General features: G+C 41.4%; 2 protein-coding genes across 13 annotated transcripts in view; one reads left to right on the top strand and one right to left on the bottom strand.

Moving 5' to 3' along the window:
* The window catches only part of NRDC (nardilysin convertase), a 62,301-nt gene extending 52,796 nt beyond the window's left edge, over positions 1-9,505 (top strand). For 3 of the 4 annotated variants that reach the window (XM_037498272.2, XM_037498273.2, XM_037498275.2), the window contains 11 exons: positions 868-995; positions 2,151-2,313; positions 3,877-3,908; positions 4,152-4,290; positions 5,468-5,515; positions 5,773-5,825; positions 6,222-6,305; positions 7,408-7,498; positions 7,788-7,904; positions 9,092-9,181; positions 9,285-9,505. In XM_037498272.2, the coding sequence (XP_037354169.1) occupies positions 868-995; positions 2,151-2,313; positions 3,877-3,908; positions 4,152-4,290; positions 5,468-5,515; positions 5,773-5,825; positions 6,222-6,305; positions 7,408-7,498; positions 7,788-7,904; positions 9,092-9,181; positions 9,285-9,482 (1,143 nt within the window). In that variant the 3' untranslated portion in view covers positions 9,483-9,505. The remainder of the gene's footprint in view (positions 1-867; positions 996-2,150; positions 2,314-3,876; positions 3,909-4,151; positions 4,291-5,467; positions 5,516-5,772; positions 5,826-6,221; positions 6,306-7,407; positions 7,499-7,787; positions 7,905-9,091; positions 9,182-9,284) is intronic. The other variant, XM_054691366.1, reaches the window with a different exon arrangement.
* A 683-nt stretch (positions 9,506-10,188) lies between these two features.
* OSBPL9 (oxysterol binding protein like 9) overlaps positions 10,189-21,674 on the bottom strand; it is a 122,610-nt gene continuing 111,124 nt past the window's right edge. For all 9 annotated transcript variants that reach the window (XM_037498277.2, XM_054691369.1, XM_037498276.1 and 6 more), the window contains 9 exons: positions 18,874-19,045; positions 17,467-17,551; positions 16,673-16,783; positions 16,336-16,399; positions 16,072-16,212; positions 13,708-13,786; positions 13,139-13,230; positions 11,090-11,225; positions 10,189-10,903 (listed from right to left, as the gene is read on the bottom strand). In XM_037498277.2, the coding sequence (XP_037354174.1) occupies positions 10,829-10,903; positions 11,090-11,225; positions 13,139-13,230; positions 13,708-13,786; positions 16,072-16,212; positions 16,336-16,399; positions 16,673-16,783; positions 17,467-17,551; positions 18,874-19,045 (955 nt within the window). In that variant the 3' untranslated portion in view covers positions 10,189-10,828. The remainder of the gene's footprint in view (positions 10,904-11,089; positions 11,226-13,138; positions 13,231-13,707; positions 13,787-16,071; positions 16,213-16,335; positions 16,400-16,672; positions 16,784-17,466; positions 17,552-18,873; positions 19,046-21,674) is intronic.

The following is a 21,674-nucleotide window of genomic DNA, read 5'->3' as shown; positions in this document are numbered from 1 at the left end:
CTATGTAAATTTTAAATTGACACATTTTTAATAGGACAGCTTTATATCATAAAGTTATCATTACTTCCAAAATTCATTTGTAGATATAATGCCCTCTGGTAGGGTAAGTGAAGATTGGTCAGACTTTTATACCACTGGCCTCTGTGGCTATCACCTGCGGCCTTGAATGCAGGAGGTGCTTGGGAGCATGGGCGTGGAGCATGCATACCTGATTGTGGTGTGGGCATGTGTAAGTGTGCACACCTGAGCCTAGAGCCTAGCCGTTGAGGCTGTAAGGGCAGCATCACTCAGAGACAAGGACAATAACGGTGGAATGGCTATGGGAGGACAAACAATGGCTACCATGAGAGAACACCAGTGAGAGCCCAAAGAGAAAAAGTAAAGATTTGGCAGAAGCTGGAAGACCTCCCAACTTCCTGGCCCCCTTACGTCCCACCCCCAGCCTCCCTGCCTTACTCGCCAGCAGGCTTGCCCCACAATGATGGCATACAAAGAGCATTAAAACCTGAAAAAGCCCCTGAGTTCTCCAAGACTCTTTTATCCATCTGCCCAAATCAAGAGAACCTGCCCTGTACATGCTTATACAACACCTCCCAATTAGAGTCAACATTTAGGGGCAGTGGGACTGCTGGATAAAAAGAAAACAAATGTTTAAGAATGCCCATGGAAATTATAAGAATAATCATCACTCCAAATTCAACAGTTATTGAGGATTGTAGTCTCTGAAGATTGAGTCATCAGTACTTCTCTTATGTCTCCCACAGTGCCTATTGCCATGCTGTTAAAAACCAGTGAGAAACACCCCTCCCCCCAACAAAGAAGCAGATTTTTATGCTTCTCCACTTAAATTGTTTCTTTTCTTCTTAGCTACTATTTCAGCTCATTATTGACTACTTAGCTGAGTTCAGTTCCACACCAGCTGTCTTCACAATGATAACCGAGCAGTTGAAGAAGACCTACTTTAACATTCTCATTAAACCTGAGACTCTGGCCAAGTAAGTATATATATGGGCTTAGCTGATACTTTGACAGCCTGAAAGTGTTTGCCTTAACTAGTGGTTGGTGTGGTGGGTGAGGCTATAGTTTCACTGCTAATTTTCAGGCATTGTTAGAATTGTGCTATGGTTTAGGAAATCAGTCCATATGGCTATAGGATTTCTAAACTTAGCTTAAGTAGATATCTGTGAATAGGACTGAAAGCAACCTGCTATACTTAGAGGCTGAAGTTAAGAAAAATAAGTGTTTTTTCCAAAGCTAAAGAAGTGCTAGCTTTGTTGTAGCTCAGAATTGCTTACTGGTGATTTGAAAGTGTGGGGTGCTTTATGTGAATTCATTTCACTCTCATCAGAACCCTATAATGGCAGCCATTATTATTCCCCTTGTTCTGTAAATGGAAAAATTGAGTCACATATGTTAGGTAACTGACCAGGTTCAGACAGTTTAGTGTGGGGAGCTAGGTGGGCAGATGAGGGTGGGGTTGGTCTGGTTGTAGCCCACAGCCCCTACCTACATTATATTGTCACTGCAGTGATAGATATACATAGTGGTGGCTCCAGTAATTAAAATGTTAGTGAGATTTGATATCAAAACAATAGTAATTTTACATTGATGTGTGACTCATCTGGCAAGTTATGTCGAATATTTTATTTTTGCAAGTGAAACAGATAAGTGAGTTGTACCGGTGAGCAAATCTGTTTAGAAGTTTGTATATGCTATTTTATGCTTTTAGTGATTATGACATAGCTTCTCCATCTTAAGTTGTAATAGAAATTGTCTCTTTTTAGAAACAAATCTATAGAACTATAACCAGATGTTTCTTTACCATCATTCTTTTTTTTTTTTTTTAAGATTTATTAACTTATGCATACAAGAACTGGGGTGTAGGCCAGAGGTGTGGGGGCAAGAGGATTCACCAGAGAGTGGAGAGCAGAACAGGCAGATTGACTGAAATACACTGCTGAGGGGAGCAGCGGGTGAGACAGGAGAGGTCTGCTGCACCGTGTGGGTTAGCTCCTGGGCCAGTGATTGAACTCATGCTGCAGTGGCTGCAGATAGCTTCATAGTGCTGAGACTTAATCCTTTGCACCACCAGGGAGGCCCTACCCTCATTCATTTATTATAACAAAACTTTTTTTCTGCCCTCTGTATAGAGACGTGAGACTTTTAATCCTGGAGTATGCCCGTTGGTCTATGATTGATAAGTACCGGGCTTTGATGGATGGCCTTTCCCTGGAGACTCTGCTGAGCTTCGTCAAAGAGTTCAAATCCCAGCTCTTTGTTGAGGGACTGGTACAAGGAAATGTCACAAGCACAGTGAGTGAGAGGTGCTCTGTTGCTGCTGTTCAGGTCTGAAAGCTGTTGTGGGTCTATGATTGCATTAGGTCTTCCCTAAAGGGGAAGCTTTGTAGGTTTAGTAGGTCAGCATTCTTTCTCTCTCTCTCTCTCTCTCTTTCTCTCTCTCTCTCTCTCTCTCTCTCACACACACACACACACTTTCTCACTCTAAGGCAGAATTTATGTGTCAAGCTAATAAGGAGGGTTTTATTCATTGAATTAAAAAGATTTGTCTTTAGGAAAGATCCAAAGAGAATAGTTACTAGACTTTGAAAAAAGTTGACGTGAAGTATGGTTTCATTTTTATGAGGTATCTAGTATAGTCAGAGTCATAAAAACAGAAAGTAGAATGGTGGGTAGAAGGGGAAAAGGGGACTTGTTAATGGGTATAGACTTTCAATTCTACAAGATGAAAAGTTCTAGAGTTATGTTTCACAGTAACATGAATATACTTAATGCTACAATGTATAGTTAAAATGGTAAAGTTACATGTTTTTACCACAATAATTAAAAAGTTGAAGTGAAAAATGAGGAAACCTCAAATTAGACAGAATAAATGAAAAAGAAGTGCTTAAGTAATGAGATAGAGGATGACTAAAACTAGTGATTAATTGGATGTGGGGGTGAGGGAGAAGAGCTGCCTCTAAGATGAAGCCCATATTTCTTATTTGAACCAGTGTGTTGGTAGAGGAGGAAGGAACAGCAGTAGCTTTGGAGGCACATGTCTGTGGAACTTTGTAATGACACCTGTTCCAACCCAGGGTGCTTGTGTGGTACTCTCCCTAAACCATTTGGCTGTTGACCAGCTTATTCCATGGCCTCAGATTTCTGAGAACTAGCCCTTTGGTGGAATATATAAATATTGCCACTCTTGAGATTGGCTGTTCTCCACTCTGCTGCTTCTTTGTCTTTCTCTCCCAACACCCAAACCAGCCTTAGTTTCTGTGTTAACCTACAAAAAAGAATTTTAAAAACCTCAGGCAGAGAAGAGCAAGAATAGCTGCCTGCTTCTCTGAGCACAGTGGGCCTACCCAGCAGGGTCCTTTTGATCCAGAGGACTTAGTACTATGAATTGCCCTAGAAAACACCTGAGAAATGAGTTCACCCCTCCTCTTAGTCCTCATTTTATGGGTAAGGAATTGTATTCACTTAATGTTATTCTCTTGCTCACTCTATGTCAGGCTCTGTATTAATAAACCAAGTTTCTAAAGCAGTCATGGTTGTCATAGAAGGCACAGCCTAGTGGGGTAAAGTGAATAAAGTTTGATCCAGTGGGCAAAGTGTCAAGAGTGTGCAGGATAAGAGAAGAGAAGTTGTTTAGTTAAGAGCCATTAGTATTCAACTAACAGTGAATATTGAATCAATGAATGATAAACCTAACTGATAACGTACTGAGCATTTTGGATGACAGACTGTATCTGCTTCCGTAATGTTATACAGGACTTCCTAAATAATTAGAATATTAATATTTGTTGGTTCTGGGTGAAATTCATGCTGAGAAAATGATGTACTTATTTCCCCTTTTTTTTTTTTGCCTCATAGGAATCTATGGATTTCCTGAAATATGTTGTTGAGTGAGTATTGATTGGGTTGAGTTTTTCTTTGGGAATTAGATGTTCTTGGCAGTAGGAGGGCTTTGAGCCACAAATCAGTTTTTTTAAATGTACAGTGGAGAAGCTCCTTGTACTAGGTTTTCTTGAGGCTGGTTACATAAACAAAGCAATGCAGAAGGGACTGTGGAAGGCTCGAACTCTTCATTAGTTTTTGGGTAAGTGGTTATAGCTACTTTTCAGTGACCTGTGCTGATTATTTTGTAGCAAGCTGGACTTTATGCCTCTGGAGCAGGAGATGCCTGTGCAGTTCCAGGTGGTAGAGCTGCCCAGTGGTCACCACCTGTGCAAAGTGAGAGCTCTGAACAAGGGTGACGCCAACTCTGAAGTCACTGTGTACTACCAGGTCAGTTGGCCCCTTTGCATACGAGCCATCCTCATGGCTAATTAAGGATAGTAAAAAGCCTGGTGGAAAGTCCACAGTACCTGGGAATAATGACCTAATGTCTTCCAAGGCTGTAGTTACCTCTATAGCTTTCTGCTTGGGATCATTTGTCCTCTTTAAGTAACTATAATTAAAATTAGGTTTGTCGTGGTCATGTTTATAGAGCATGTGTCCCATAACTGTAGCTACCTGGGGATTTCTTTTAGTTCTCAGGCAGTTTGAAGCGGAAATGACTGCCAGATCCAAACTTTAGTAAGTGTTATGGCCTGGCTCTGCTTAGCTGCCCATGTTTCCATTGTTGCTGTCTGCTCAAAACCTCCCGTTAGGAAGGATTTCATATAGTAAGGTTCTGCTGAGGAGTGTTCCATCCATTATTTCTTAGTGGTAGCTTCTAATATGAGCTGCTTCCTTTAGAAAGCGACTTCCCTCCTCAGAGTATTTTGAACAGTAAAAAAACAGGTTTTGTTGCATATTTCTTAGAGACAAACAGGAAATCATCACTGGCTTGTGGGCACACACTTTATTTAGCTTCTTCCACTGAAGTGGGAATGAACAGAAATGAATCTGTGCCAGAGGAGGCTGGGAGAGCCTGACTCTGGTGTGTACTAGCAACACTGTTGCTTGTTGGCCTCCTGTCACCTTTGATTCTAACTGACAAGTCTCCATAGTGTGGTATCTGCATCTTAGACTTTATCAGTTGGTTTGGGTTCCTTGTGTGGGTGCAGAAGCGCCTGTTCATACTCTTTCCAGCTGAGGAACAGGTCCAGGTATCCTCTATTGATCACCATACATTTCCTCCTCTCTAGGGCCTTGGACAGCAAGTGCTTGGCTCCTTTGGGCAGGAGCTGACCAGAGACTATCGAACTCATTTCCATGTACCTGCAGTTCGGTCTAGGGCTGGGAATACAAATGATCTTGTGTGATCCCTGTCCTCACAGACTTTGAGTCTAGTGGGAGGGCATATAACAATAAAGTCATATATAAACAATAAAGTTGGGCTGTTGATATGCTCTACTTCTTGGGGGGAAGAGAAGAGTAGGTTAGATACCTGAATTCATGATTGCTCAGACTAACTTGGGTTTTTTAAATCCTGTCAGTCATTGGGTTTACAGTTGGTCTGACCAACTTCTCTTTTCAGTCAGGTACCAGGAGTCTGAAAGAATACACTCTTATGGAACTGCTTGTGGTAAGTTGTATAGAGTGGTGGTGTTCAGGAGCCCCTGACCCACTGTGACTGTCCATTCTGCCTGGGGCTAGGGACTTGCGAGACGGTTATTTAGTATTCTCCCCTGTATGAACATGGACAGAGGCCCTGGGAAATTTAGGAACAGGGCAATGAGGGAGGCTGGAGTTTGGGAAAAGGGTGGTATATGGAACTTTTAGGGGAAGAAAGGTTTTTCTGTTGGGAGGAGTTGGGCTGATGGGTAGTATGTTGAATTACAGATGCACATGGAAGAACCTTGTTTTGACTTCCTTCGAACCAAGCAGACCCTTGGGTAAGTCTGCTGGCAAGAGCACTGAGCGCAAATAAGGGACTGGGGCTCTTTGCAGGCTGAGGTTTATCACATATGCTGATGAGCAGCCTCTCACCGCTCTTTGGTTCTTTCATACCTTAGAGTCATACCTATTTGCCAGAAGTTATGAAATTTGCATCTTGGACTATGATTAAGTTTCAAGATTAGCAAAAGAAAAAGCTAGCCTGTAGATCTTACTTCATTAGTAGAGTGAACACCCTGAGAATTAAATAGATGCAAACACATTCGTAGATTCTCCTTCAGGACCTCTAGGTGCAGTGAGGGTGTGCAGAAACTGTTCCTACCCATCAGTAGTACCCCTGAGGGCAGGGCCCCAACAACTACCTGAGCTCATAGAACTTTTTGCTCTGGATGTAGGTACCATGTCTACCCTACCTGTAGGAACACATCTGGGATTCTAGGATTCTCTGTCACCGTGGGGACTCAGGCAACCAAATACAAGTGAGTAAGCGAGTGAGTAGATGGGCCCAACTATTATTTTCTTGGCATAGAGAGTAGGCGCTACATGTCTTAATGGTCAAGCAACTCTAACCAACAAGGTTTGCTTCATTTAATCAATTGTGGAGGTGGTTCATAGATGGCCTGATTCATGACTCACCAGTGGTTTCAGGGGTCTGCAGGCTTGGACTCAAGTCCAGGAGTCCCTATGCAGGGTGTGCCATTATTTCTTTTCTGCAGGTAGACCTGAGGACAAGCAAGGCAAGGATGCCTGACCTGGCATTCATGCAAGAACTAAGGCCTTGCTGGTTCTCAGGTTTGGAATAGTTGGATATTGGGTTGGCAGTGGAAGTAGGGGTTCTTCCCTATTCTTTTCCCACCCTCAGTGTAGGAAGAGTACTGAGACCAGGGAAGGAGACACCTCAGCCTCTTTCCTGGAAACATGTGTTATCCCAAATTCTCTCCTTTGTATTATGACTTTTTAAAATTTTTTTTTTAGATTTATTTTATTTATTTATACAAGCACTGGGTACAATCAGAAGCACGGGAGGGTGAGAGAATTCACCAGAGTCAGAGGGGAGAGCAGAACAGGCAGACTGACGAAGTACACTGCTGAGGGGAGCAGCGGGCGGCAGGAGAGGTCTGCGCGCCATGCGGGACCTTCGCCCAGCGGCCAGGGATCGAACTGGCGCTGCAGAGGCTGCGGGCAGCTTCGCAGCCCAGCACTCAACCGCTGCGCCACTGGGGAGGCCCATTATGACTTCTATTTTTTTTTTTTAATAGAGGCATGTTTTATTTATTTGTTTGTTTGTTTTGTTTATACATGCACTGGGTACAGTCAGAAGCGCGGGAGGGTGAGAGAATTCACCAGAGCCAGAGCGGGGAGCACAGTAGGCAGAAGGACCGAAGTACACTGCTGAGGGGAGCAGCGGGCGGCAGGAGAGGTCTGCGCGCCATGTGGGACCCTCCTCTGGTGGCCGGGGAGCAGCCGGGGATCGAACCGGCGCCGCCGAGGCTGCAGGCAGCTTCACAACCCAGCGCTCAACCGCTGCGCCACCGGGGAGGCCCCCATTATGACTTTTAAATAAAGGTGTTTTTCTTTCAGCTCTGAGGTTGTTGATAAGAAGATAGAAGAATTTCTTTCTAGCTTTGAGGAGAAGATCGAGAACCTCACTGAGGAAGCATTTAATACCCAGGTGACTGTTCTGGCCTGCTCTTTGGCTCTTGCCCACACAAGCCCTCAGGACAACTAGATAATCAGCAGTGCAGTGTGGTGACCAGTATTTGAGCTTTGTAGGCCCCACCCTTATCTGACCAGGTCTTCCTAGCCTTGTCCATTCACATCATGCTGGCAGGTCCCAAGTGACAGGACCATTAGTAGGTCGATCACAACCAGACTGGAGAGGACCAAGAGTGTTGTGGGGGAACTGGTGTGATGCCATGTCTGGAGGTCTCTTTTTTTTTTTTTTTTTGTGGTGGTAACAGGTCACAGCTCTGATCAAGCTAAAGGAGTGTGAAGATACCCACCTTGGGGAGGAGGTGGATAGGAACTGGAACGAAGTGGTGACACAGCAGTACCTCTTTGACCGCCTTGTCCATGAGGTAGTAACAGTTTTTAGAGTAAGACAGCCCTCATTCTGTAGGAGTCACCATTACAAGCAAATTGATATTGTGTGGAAGAGAAACCTGAGACACCGAGTTAGGCTTGGTAATTTATTTCTTGATTGATCAAACTTTGGTTTCTGGACCTGCCTCTCTAGCACCCAAGATGGCCCAACTAAGCAAGAGGCTAATCCTTAGCACCCCCGTTCCTGGCCATATTTCATCAACAACCGATAACCATTCACCCCCACCCATTTGAGTCAGAGCAATTTTTTGTATTTTTGAGATTCACTACCAAGTTTGGAGAGAGTATTCTATTTAAAGGAAATTAAGAACTTTTTTTTTTTTTAATAGAGGCATGTTTTATTTATTTGTTTGTTTATACATGCACTGGGTACAGTCAGAAGTGCGGGAGGGTGAGAGAATTCACCAGAGCCAGAGCGGGGAGCAGAGCAGGCAGAAGGACCGAAGTACACTGCTAAGGGGAGCAGCGGGCTGCAGGAGAGGTCTGCGCGCCATGTGGGATCCTCATCTGGTGGCCGGGGAGCAGCTGGGGATCGAACCGGTGCCGCAGAGGCCGCAGGCAGCTTCGCAACCCAGCGCTCAACCGCTGCGCCACCGGGGAGGCCCGGAAATTAAGAACTTTTAATCTTACAGCGTTCTTCCTCCAGACCGATTATAGGTGTATAGGTTTTTGACAACTTCTAGTCCAAAATGATAAAGCCCTGAGTTAGTGCTGGGTCCTACCCAAGGATATTCATTGCTTTATGAGGCGGAAGGTCATTTAACAAGAGGCTTCAGCTTAGCTGAAGGCACTCCTGTTTTCCTGTTAGAAACAAAGTTCTCTTCACCTGTTGGAATAGTTACTGTATTTCCCCAAACCAAAGTATATCATGTAAATACCAGTGTAAAACTGAGAGATGGCATTAAGGTTTTGGTTCAGTGCATACTTAGCTATAATTGCCTGTCTGCTGGGGTCAATTATTGCTATCAAATAGAGGGACTCATTTTTATTTCTGTGGAAGGTTCGGGACAAGCTGAGGCTTGGAAGAGTGAAATGATGTTAAGATGCTAAGCACAAGGAGGTGGTCTGCCTGGGGGTGGGAGTGGGTAATGTTTAAGAATTCTTAAGGAAAATACAGTGCTAGTCTATATACCTATATTGCTATCTTCCTTCTCTTTGTAAGATTGAAGCCCTGAAGTCATTCTCAAAAACAGACCTAGTCAGCTGGTTCAAGGCGCATAGAGGACCAGGAAGTAAAATGCTCAGCGTTCACGTGAGTATGATTAACACTCTTTTGCAGGGTACCAGAGATCATAACTGGTCTTTGCCCAAATCTGGTCAGCCTATATCTCACCTCAAGTCTTTGGCCCCTTTAGGTTGTTGGATTTGGGAAGTATGAGCTGGAAGAGGATGGCACCCCTTCTGGTGAGGACTCAAACTCTTCTTGTGAAGTGATGCAGCTAACCTACCTGCCAACTTCTCACCTGCTGGCAGAGTCTACCATCCCCATTACTGATATCAGGGCTTTCACATCAACACTTAAGCTTCTCCCCTACCATAAAATAGTCAAATAAACTGCAGTCTTCGTTGGCCTGAAGTATTGTGTATTTAAAAATGTGTATTTTATGATGTTACACTACTACTGCCTTAGGGCTTCCATTGACTTTTTTGCACTGTTATAGAATTTTATTTACTCTCCCACCCTACTCCCCCTTCTGTTGTGACTAACAAAACAAGGGTTACTGTAGCAGCTGCAAAGAGACATTAGCAGGGTAGGTCAACTGTGACCAGCAAGCTTGCAGTATGAAAAACCCTGGCCATCCTAAGACCTCTCAGATGGAAACTCCAGTTCTACTAAGCTTTGAGAAGCCCTATGTAACAGATGTTCTTTAGTACCTAAATACTAGGTGCTAATAACTAATTCATTTTTTTAAATGTATTTTTAAATAAAGATAGTTATGTATTGCCCTTCAGAATGGCCCATTTGCTGCTGTGGCATTATTTTATTTCAGTGTGGGATGGGGATCTAATACACTCTTCCTAAATCATCTAAGGCAATAAAATATTTTTGGATAAAATCTTGGTAGCCCTATGTGTGCTAAATGAGAATTCAACTGAAGACTTTAGGGGGTTAAAGACAACAGAGAATAAGGGAGGGGAGAGGAAAAGGAGAGATGCTCCACTATAGAAGGACTCCCTGTGAAAAGCTGGCTCCTATATCAAGGTTAGAAATAATTGGCACCGATCTTAACCATAAGGATAATAAAAGAAACACATTGGAAAAAAGGTTGGAAAAATTACTTTATGAAGCTTTAAGAAGCACTGAGTATAATTAAACTGTAGTCCAGAGTTAGATACAATAATAGTTCAATTCCAAAATAAAAGTTATAGAAGATAAAACCGTGAAATTTCCTGACACTTGATTTTAATACATTGCGCTAATTTTCTAAAACTCAGAGGAACCAGTATTTACAGATGTGGAATATTTATGAAAAATCTGGCATCAGGTATATTATATATGTATATATATATGTGTGTGTGTTTATATATATGTGTATATATAGAATCCAAGATTATATGAACTAGGAAACCTGTATATACCAATAGCAGAACTAGAGCGCAGACTTTCAGATTGAGATTTATAAATGCTTTTCAAAGCATGGAGTTTGGGAAAGGAGCAGACATTTTGTGTTCAAACCTGGAATTTTTCTCAGCACTGAAGTCCAAATTGTAACTGCCACAGAAGAGGAAAACAGGAAAGTTTTTCTCGCTTTAATTGTTCATCTGCATCAGAGTCCAGTATCCCTGAGTTAGGAACCACTGCAGTAAGACGGGAGTAAATACATTCTCCGAAAGGAAGATTGTTGCTTAATTATGCCTACTGCTCTCGTCATCGGGTGTAAATTTTGCATTTCCCAACCTAATGCTTGGCAGCACCAATACGTTTCAGTAATGGTTCATCATAAACCCAACATTCTCCATCTTCATGAAATAACTGCAAGAGAAAGGAGGAAAATTCAGTTACAGGCAGGGACCCAAAAGGGCTCATCTTGTTCATCATCTTGCTTATTTAAAACGGTCTCTGGTGCTTCGTTTCAAATTCACTGAACTGAGTTATAGCTCAGAGTATTGGAGTAGCAGCAGCTGGGAGGTTGACACAGATTCACCAAAGCAAACTTACCCTTGTCTCCCATTGAATTTCCTTCTCTTTCCTTTCTCGAGCTTCTGCTCTTTGTCTTTCTTCGAGTCTATGCTTCGCTTCAGTTGCTGCATCGATATCTCTGATTTTTAAGTTGAAAGTAACATCCTTCCAAAGACTTAAAGAGAAGAAGTGCTAAGTATTAGATGTGTCGACAGAGAAGGCAGCAATCTTGAGACTGAATCTAGAGCCACACTGAATATAGCATAATTACAGTATTAAATCAAATGGCTTTGGGGCCTCCCTGGTGGCGCAAGGGGTTAAGCATAGCACTGTGAAACTATTCGCAGCCTCTGCAGCACGAGTTTGATCCCTGGCTGGCCAGGGGAGCTACCTACATGGTGCAACAGACCTCTCCTGTCTTGCCTGCTGCTTCCCTCAGCAGTGTGCCTATTCCCCACTCTTTCTCTGGTGAATGCTCTCACCCCTACCCCCAACACCTCTGGCCTGTACCCCAGTTCTTGTATGCATAAATTAAAAAAAAAAAAAAATCAAATGGCTTTAAGTGCTACAGTTCACAGACTGAATGTCCTAAGCTGGCACCAGGGCATTGGAGTAAAGAACAAATGAAAGATTCCACTACTATCAATGGAGGAATCAGGGATGGGCAGAAAGGTCAAATGAGGACAAAGAACAGTGGGGGCGGTGGGGGGAAGATCTGGAATCCTACTTCTGGCTCTACCTAATGCAACTCTGAAGAGTCAGTTCCCTTCTTCAGGACCTGAGTGTCCTTTATTATAAACGAAAAGGATTAGATCAGAGGAGTTGAGAAGTTCCATTTCAGATAAACTTTTATGGATTTAACAGTAAATTCTTAGAGAAAGTTTGAATAAAAATAGTAAGGTTCAAGAGGTAAACTGCAGGGGCTTAAGGGATAAGAGATCTGACTTCTCAATACCTGGAAGATGGTAACTATGTAAGTCTGGTCTAAATGTGTCACTTTAGGGCCTCCCTGGTGGTACAAAGGGTTAAGATGCAACCTACAAAGCTGTCCACAGCCACTGCAGCACGAGTTCAATCCCTGGCCAGGGAGTTACCCACACATAGCACAGCAGACCTCTCCTGACTCGCCCGCTGTTCCCCTCAGCAGTGTATTTCAGTCAATCTGCCTATTCTGTTCCCCACTCTGTCTCTGGTGAATCCTCTCACCCCCTCATACCTCTGGCCTGTACCCCAGTTCTTGTATGCATAAATAAATAAATCTTAAAAACAAAATGTGTCACTTCACAAGTAAAGACCCCTAGAGAATAGAAAACAGGCCATGCCTAAGAGCCCCTTGTGATGAGTAGCAGAGCAGATTTCTATAGATTTCTGTGTATAAAACCGAGCAGGCAGTCTAGCCAAGAAGACTATTAATTTAGAGACAACAAGCAAGGAAGTGATTTAAAGGTCCCCTTCCATCACTTGAGAAATCCCCTAATATGCTAAACAAAGAACTTTAGTGCATGATTCCTCACACCATTAAAAGATGCCAATTTTATCACATAAAGGGGAAAAAATTGAGAATGGAAAACCATGCCAATTAGCTATTTGATAGGAACTGCTTTTTTTAAAGCATGAAAATCCTATTGTGGCTAGTGTTTTTTGTTTGTTCTAGTCGTTTTAGAGGTACATGCACCACAAACAGGGATGAAATTAAAGTTACTTGTGAACAAGACCTGAAGGTGTTTTACTGCAAACTTCTCCCCTGGGCCCCTACTGCCATCATCTTATAAGCCAAAAAAGGTGATGGTAAGTCAGTATATACTGCGTACTTAGTGCAGGCAAAGCATCATGTACATGCTCCCTGTTTATCTCATTTAGTCCTCACTCAACTGTGAGATCGTCCCCATTCCAGGAAAGAAAGCTAGCTGGTTAGGTTGGGGGATGTTACAGAGCTAGCAAGTGGTGGAACTCCATATGAACCAGGCTTTCACACTAGCCTGAACTGTGGAACTCTGCCGTGCTGTCTCCAGAACCCAGTTCTGGCGCCTAATCCTAGGAAACAGCAAGGGCACTGCCACCAAAGCTCTAGCTTTGTTGTCGCCTTACCAGCGGGATTCATACTCATTCTGATCTTCCAATTTCCTTACTTTCTTCTTTATTATAGGCAACTTCTTGGTATCTACAAAAACTGCATTTTCCTAGAAATGAAAAAAAGTAGGTAGAAGACTTATTGTTCAAATTATTATAGGAGGAAAAGTCAACTCTTCCTAGAAGAATTTCAATTAAAAGATATAAATAAATCATGCACAGGCATTCCACAGATACTGCATTTTTATTTAAACAAAGTGAACATTTGTGGCAACCCAGTGTCAAGTCTATTGGTGCCATTTTTCCAGCAGCATGTGATGTGTGTCTGTCACTTTTAATTAAGGTATGTATATTGTTTTTTTAGACTTGCTATGTGCCACAAATATTTTTTTAACATACTCCTCTCAAGTATTCTGAGAGGAAAGTAATGAACATTCTATTACCTGTACTTTTGGGGGGAAAGTGGGAAAAGGAAAAGGCTTGACCCCTCAAGAGAAGGCATAAGAGCAGGCATTGTTGAAGAAAGAGTAAAGGAGAGGCTACGATTTGATGCAGTCTGAAACAAGTGGTAAAATACAGGTTCTTACCCCTGTGGCATATTTTGCATACATTACACCATTCCATTCCCCTTCGATTGAGCAAAAGGACTTCTTGTCATTTGGTGAACTAAATAGGAAACATTTCTGTTAGTCTCAAGTTGAAAATTATTCTACCAAAGAACTCACATTGAAGAGTGACTGTCAAGTCTTTGGTAAAGGCAGCTTAACAGAACTGACTTCCCAGAGCCAACTGTAAGATCTAGATGCGAATGAACTCAAGTGAGTCTCACATTGGGTGCTCACACAACAGACTAATGACAGTCCCTGCCTTCAAGCTGTTTACAGCCCAGTGCCATGGGAGACACTAAGTGTCGTGTTATGCGAGCACTGCAGATTAAGGGTAAAACTGCTGGAGTAGGGGTCAGGGAAGGTTTTGCTTAAAGGTCTAATGTTGAAGACCAGGTTTTCATCCTCAGGCTGAAGGGGACTTTTGGGTCAAGAGGTTTGCTTCTCCTGAGTCAGAATTCCTTCCTCAAAAGCCCAAAAAGGCCCCTTCTTGGATACAGTGATATGTTTGGCACACATGGAATGTGAGAAGATAACCTCCAAACAAAGGACAGATAAAGGGCAAGCCAGGAACATAGGAGGTTAAGAGATCAGAAAGAAAAATACACAGAATAAAAGAATGAAAGCTGCGATTATTGCCCTGAAACTTGAAACTTCTGCATGATTTAGGGGGCTCAGGGGCAGGGGAGCAAAGGGAAAAGAAAAATAGTAGGATCCCAGATTTACAATGTCATTGTGCAGAATTTCAAGAGGTCTGGGGCCCTTTAGGGGTTCCCAAGATACTCAGGTCAAAACTATTTTCATACTATTAAGAGATTAGTTGCTTTCACTCTAACATTCCCAAAAGTATACAGTATTTCCCAGAGGCTATGGGACATGTATCAACAAACTGACTATAAGAAACAGTAGGAGAATCCTGCTTGTTGTCTATAAATTAACAAACCACAAATGTACAATATGCCATTATTCTCACAATATTTTTTAGTTTTTTCTTTTTCATAAAAATGACATTGTCATTTATAAGGCAATTTATAAATATTATAAAAATTTATTTTAATTTCTAACATGAGAACTATCAATGGGCCTCCCTTGGTGGTGCAAGGGGTTATAAGACGCAACCTATGAAGCTATCCACAGCCACTGCAGCATGAGTTTGATCCCAGCCAGGGAGCTACCCACATGGCACAGCAGACCTCTCTTGACTCACCCGCTGTTCCCCTCAGCAATGTATTTCAGTCATTCCTCCTGTTCTGTTCCCCACTCTGTCTCTGGTGAATCCTCTCACCCCACCGCACCTCTGGCCTGTACCCCAGTTCTTGTATGCATAAACAAACAAATCTTTAAAAAAAAGTCAATGGATATAATCCACATAAACTGAAGTTCTCTGGGGTTAATATTTTTTTAAGTGTAGAGGGTAGAGACCAAAACCACTCAGTATAACCCTTCCTCTGATAACTCAAATTCCTAACCTGAAGAGCTCTTTCAGCTTCACCACTTAGAGGAAAGCCTTTCCACCACCTAATGCTATGAATGGGAGGTCTGCCCAAGTGTTTCTTTGAATATTCCATTTCTACCACCTGCCTATTTTGGGGCTGTGGCTGCATTTATAGTTGTGAATTGTGCTGCTCACTAAGCTCTGCCCATATTTTCTGACTTTAATTCTTTCTTCATTTTACCTTTGATCTAAGGATCAGTAAACTTCATCTTGTGCTCCTGGTCATATATTGGTCAAGATTCAATTTGGATGTTGATTATGTCATCCAAATTATCTCTTTGGAAAATTGCTTAACCAACTGTGGGTTCTCCATCTGCCACACTGTTCTCAATAACACCTTTGAGGGGAGGGAGAGTCCCACAGATTTTCCTCCTTCAGGCAAGTTCTGAATCCACCCAAATGATCATTTTCTAGATAGCAAAGCTGTTTTCATCTGACTCTAGAGTCAAAACAGAACCAAGCAAAGATGTGATGTTTATTGTTTTTCCCCCAACACAGGCACTGAAAAAAGCATTGTCTGAGAACTTAGAGATTCTTCAGTGGGACACAAAGTCTACTGTACAGACTCGCTCATGGTCCAATCTATCATGAATCAGGAATCCATGATCTGGGATAGTCAGGGGATCAGGAAGCCCTAATAAGTCATATTCTTAGGAAAGTAATGTCACCAATGACCTCTGATTGTTCTGAACCCATATTTTATCTCCTTCTGATATGGGATTTTAGGAAGAGACAGGAAACAAGATGTGAAACAAGTTTACAAAGAACCAATAAAATGGTCAATTCCTAACAAAAGCTGTAGTTCAAGACAAAAGAAGCAGAAAAGCACTGAAGAAAAACAAAATACCTACAAAATTTCAGCAGTAATTCTGTGCTTCTTGCCCCCATAGAAAGGTTTCGTGTGGAAGACGATATTTGCACTATAGCCAGTTTTGGAACAATTTATGTTGCATTCTCCTCCTAGTTCAACCCAGGGTACTGTGAGGATAGACCTATAAAACCAAAAATTTTCAGGTAAGGCTGACAGTTCAGAGGAAAGAGGGAAGGGGTGTGGTTTGAGACATAGCAGGGCCTACTGTCTGCTGATCAAAAGAAGTGGACACAGCTCTACTTGCCTTCCATAACCATTGGGGAACGTGAGGATGTAATGCTCATCGTAGTCTAAACACGAGACACAGCCTGTGAAGAGAAAGGATAGATTCTGATGAGTAGTGTCAGCTGGCCGTAAGGCTTTGCTGTCTGCTTGACATATATTGTCATTCCATTGAGGTAAGATCAATCTTGCACTACAGCTCTGCTTTTACCTGCAGAACACATACTTATATGCAAATACTGGCATCCAAGCTGGCTTTCTGGGGCTATTTTCTCTTACTAGACAAGTGCACAGCACACAGAGAATGACATAACATTATTCCAGTATCACTGCAGTACACCCAATGCCCGCAGACTTACCCTGTCCTATGTTGTGCACCCCAATCGACATGCCAAGGAATTTTGACTTGGTCCAGATATGAGCATTGAATTGTATCTTCTTGTTAAAACACTCAGCATAAAAGGCTGAAACTGAATAAAAACTGCTTTCAATGAGGGTACTATAACAGCTACATACCCACCTCCTCTACTCACTAACCTGGAGAAAGGACTGGCTCCCTAGGGGACACCCTTTACCCCTGAAAGAATAACCTCAAATTAAGTCTAGCTGCCTAACTTCCTCTATTCCCCCAATGCGAGCAACCATTCAGGGCCATGTGGGCAGGACCTTCCCTCAACTATGAGGCTAAAGCCACTGTGGGGCTTAAAATCTAATGGTCTGTTGATCCTTCTGGTCAGCAAGTATGTTCCTGCCCTAGTCCAACCTTGGCCGATCTAACATTTGCAGTATATTGAGCAAAAAAGATGCTGAGGACATGCATTCTCTCCACTGTCGCAGGAATACATGGTGCAGAAACTGCATCTTATTTATATAAACTGTGTCCCAAGTGGCTAAGGTCTCTATAGCACAGAGCATCATGTGTAAGATGACTTTAGAAGCATTATATGTTAACTTCCCAAATCCCTTCTTCCCAGACATATTTTAATCAGTGAAGCCAACAGGTGTTTGAAACTTACACAGTAACAGGTAAGAGGAACCGTAAAACAGACATAGCTGGTAAGAGATAAGGTGACCTCAGCTATGAAGTTTCTTAGGATACTCTTTAGACAGAATAATTTGAAAGTAAATGGTGCAGAGGAGCCCTGTAACTTACTGGGTGGATGATGTGAAACCTGCTCAGCCACAAACGTTACACAGTTTTTGGAAACCCAGGGAACTGGTCCTTCAGAAACTAGCTCCTGTAAACAAATACAACATTTTCTTTTGAGGTGGAAGCACAAATGACCCTTCAGAGTATCTAATAACTGGAGTTTCTACCTGCCTAGGTGGTTATCTGCTCCCTCCTCAACAAACCTAGAGCATTTTATATAAGCTTTTATTATGACACTTAATGATACTACTGGGATGATTAAATTTTTTTTATTGAGGTAACACTGGTTACACTGCATATGATTCAGCACTGTATGTGATTCAGGGGAATAGGTTCATACCTCCTCAGATGTGTTATCACACTACACCCACCATTAGAGCACCCATATCTCTTTACTGCATACCACTGGGCTCCCTACCCCCTTTTTTCTCACCCCCAAAGTCCCCTTCTGGGGACTCAATTCTGCAGTCACGTTTGGAATGATTGCTCTGTGGCAGTCTCCCTGGCCTACGACATTCTTGAGGGCAAATATCATATGCCTAACTCAGGGCCACACCTGACCCTGAGAGCATGGTCACTCATCAGTGGTGCCAAGGCATTAAGAATAGACGTAACACATACTGCCTCTGTCTTTGGAAAGGACCATGTGTAATATGTCACTCGGATAGATAAAGTGAGTTGTGTTTACCGAAAGACTTATGTTACAGGCACTGTAACTTTCTTTTTCATTTGAAGAGGCCTTTTAACATTCCTTGCTGGCCATCTTCCTCAAACCAACCTCTAAATATTGGAGCCCTAAGGTTCAGGCTAGCCGTCTCTGTCCAGCTATGCTGTCTTCCTAGATGATTTCATCTAATCCCAGGGGCTTAAATTCCATCTAAATGCACTAAAATCTCCGGAAGTCCCATCTCCCTTTAACGTCAAACTTAATTCTGTCTACCTGATAGCTGCACACTTAACTGTCTAACAGACTCCTCATACTTTATAGTTCAAATCAGAGTTCTTGCTTTTTCCCTCCCCAAATGCACTCTTTTCCTTTTCGGTAAATGGCACCAACCAATCGCTGAAGTTCACATGCAAGGATTCACCTGACTGGTCCCCTTTTTCCCCTTTTCTAATTTGCTTTTAACAAAGTCATTGTAACAATCATTTAACACAAAAATGGCATAACTTAAGCCATTAAGTTCTCAGGATAGCCCAGAAAGTCCTGCATGACCTAATGTTGACAGCTGTATCTCCATCCCACACCGCTCTTACACCTTGTTCACTGTGTTCAAAACATGCTGATCCAGCAACACTGTTCCTCTGTGGGTGGAAAGCATCTTCTGACCGCTGCTTTTATCATCATTATAAAATGAAATCTTGAACTGTACACAACTTATTAACTAAATATTCTGGTACACAACTCACTGAATTTTCTTCAGTGTCATTTGGTAACGTCCAGTGACACTGAAAAATCTCGCCCAAAATGGGGTTGTATGGCTTTTTGGCAACTGATCCTTTCCTTCCTGCATGAAAGGCTGAGAGGTACCACTTCACAACCTGAACCATTCGATCTCTGGCATCCTTCTGGTCACTAATGCTGCAAGGAAGAAAGACAAAATTTAATGTCCTAACAGAGTTCTAGCTGAGACAGCACCTTCAAAATGGTCCACCCTGAGTCAGGCTGAGAGGACCCAGAACTGAGTTACCTCAAGCTTTCTTTTTAAAATATATTAATATACATAATTTAATATGCTAGTACTGTTTTTATAAGCTTGACAAATGTATATATCCATTTAATTAATCACCATCCAGTTAAGATATAGATCCTTTCCATACTCTCAAAGTTTCCCCACTCCCTTTTCCTAGCAATCCCTATCCCAAAACCTGATGCAACACTATTTCTAGTTTCTAGTACCATAAATTAGTGTTCCTTATTTTTGAACTTCATTTAATTGCATTGCTTAATTGCCAAATAGTTGGAGATTTTTATAGATATATTTATGTTATCAGTTTCTAATTTAATTCTTTTGTGGTCAAAGAATGTCTGATCTGTATGATTCCAGTTATTTTAAACATATTAAGTCTTTCCAGTATATGGTCTATCTTGATGAATGCTCCATGTGCAGCTGAAAAGACTGTGTTATATCACTATTTGGGAGTGTTCAGAAAAGCCAATTTTGTCAAGCTGATTAACAATGTTGTTTGACTCTTCTATGGTCTTACTGATATTTTCTGTGGAGGTATCTGAAGGCTTGTGCAGAGCTACTTTGTCAATTCCTGAGGGGAGGAGTTTCCAACTCTGATTGTGTACTTGTATTTCTCCCTTTAATTTTTGCTGCATGTATTTTGAAGATGTGTTATTAGGTACATAAGCATTTATCAAGAATAAATTCTTGTTATTTTTTTCTTGATAACTTGTCTGTTTTATCATATGAAATGTCCCTTGTAATAGTTTTTGTCTTAAAAAGTCTTTTTCTAGAAACTTCTCTGAAGAGGAAATGCAAATGGCCAACAGACATATGAAAAAATGTTCAACATCACTTGTAATCAGGGAAATGCAAATCAAAACTACCATGAGATACCATCTCACACCAGTGAGAATGGCACATATTAAAAAAACTAGCAACAACAAATGTTGGCGAGGATGTGGAGAAAAAGGAACTCTTCTGCACTGTTGGTGGGAGTGCAAACTGGTCCAACCACTATGGAGAGCTGTGTGGAGATTTCTGGACCTACTAAACATAGAGCTTCCATATGATCCAGCAATTCCACTCCTAGGTATTTACCCAAAGGACACAGAAACATCAATTCCAAAGAACACCTGCACTCCTATGTTTATAGCAGCACTGTTTACAATAGCTAAGCTTTGGAAACAGCCCAAATGCCCAAAAATAGATGACTGGATCAAGAAGATGTGGTACATATATACCATGGAATATTACTCAGCATTCAAAAAAGATAAACACATGCAATTTGCAGCAACATGGATGGCGCTGGAAGGGATCATGCTCAGCGAAATAAGCCAAAAAGAAAAAGAAAAATACCGGATGGTCTCACTCATAGCAGGAATCTAGAAAACTTAAATAAGGGACCAGGAAAATGAATATAAGAAAGTGAAAATCAAAATCAACAAAAAACTATGAACCAGAGACACTTTTTGGGGGGTGGGGGGCGGGAGGGGAAGGATTGGGGTCAGAATGGGGCGTTTGCAATTGTATGGGGGAATATAAAAATAAAATTTAATATTAAAAAAAAAAAAAAAAAAAAAAAAGTCTTTTTCTGATACTAATATAGCCAGCACCAGTTTTGTTACGTTCAGTACTCTGCATGGTATATCTTTATCCATTCTTTGACTTTTAACCAACCTGTGTCTTCATATTTAAAGTCTATTGAAAATAGCATACAAAGGGATCATTTTATCCAGTATGACAATCACTGTTCTCTTAAATGGAATGGATATTCAATTTACATTTAGTATAATTACATTATAGCTGAGATTAATTATACCATCTTGACAGTTGTTTGCTACTTGTCCACTTTGTTCCTTGTTCCATTATTTCTCATATACTCCATTTTTGGAATTGAGTATTTTTAGAATCCAATTCAGTATTACTTATTGGCATTTTAGCTATATTTTGTATTTTTTAAATGGTTTCTTCAGGAACTTCAAAGTTTAAATTTTCATACATAAAAAATATTGTTAAAAATCTAAGTTATTTCCTAACAAATAAACTGGTACTTTTCCATCTTACACATAACCAGTAAATATTTACATTTTATTTGTTCAATTATTTATTAAAACAGTGCTATTATTTATTTGATTGTCTGTCCTTTGGGAATAGACTAAATTGTTCTCTTAAATCTTCATCATTAAGAAGGAAAAAATAAGCATCCGTATCAGCCAGTGTTGATCCATTGTGAAACCTCAGTAATTTCTAAATTTCAGTAAACCACAGTCCAAGGACTGAAATAAGAGAAGACACATTAGAACATCTTGTTACAAAGAAAATTTCCCTACTACCACTAAAAGTAATATGAAATCAAGTCTTTGTGATACTTTAGTTCTTTAGAATACTTCTACCCTTTGTATATATATATATCGAATGTTGCAAACTTTATATTTAAAATTTATAAATCAGCCTGTAACCTGGACACTGAATTGTTTAAACAGACAGTGATTTTTTTCTTTCTCCATCTTCTAACAAAGTGCTTGACAAACAATGGGT

Source organism: Talpa occidentalis, unplaced genomic scaffold (genome assembly GCF_014898055.3).
Source record: "Talpa occidentalis isolate TD23 unplaced genomic scaffold, MPIMG_talOcc4v2.1 talOcc4.9, whole genome shotgun sequence".
Classification (NCBI taxonomy): domain Eukaryota; kingdom Metazoa; phylum Chordata; class Mammalia; order Eulipotyphla; family Talpidae; genus Talpa; species Talpa occidentalis.
Note: the sequence above shows the minus strand (reverse complement) of the source record. Positions and strands in the feature narration are given on the sequence as shown.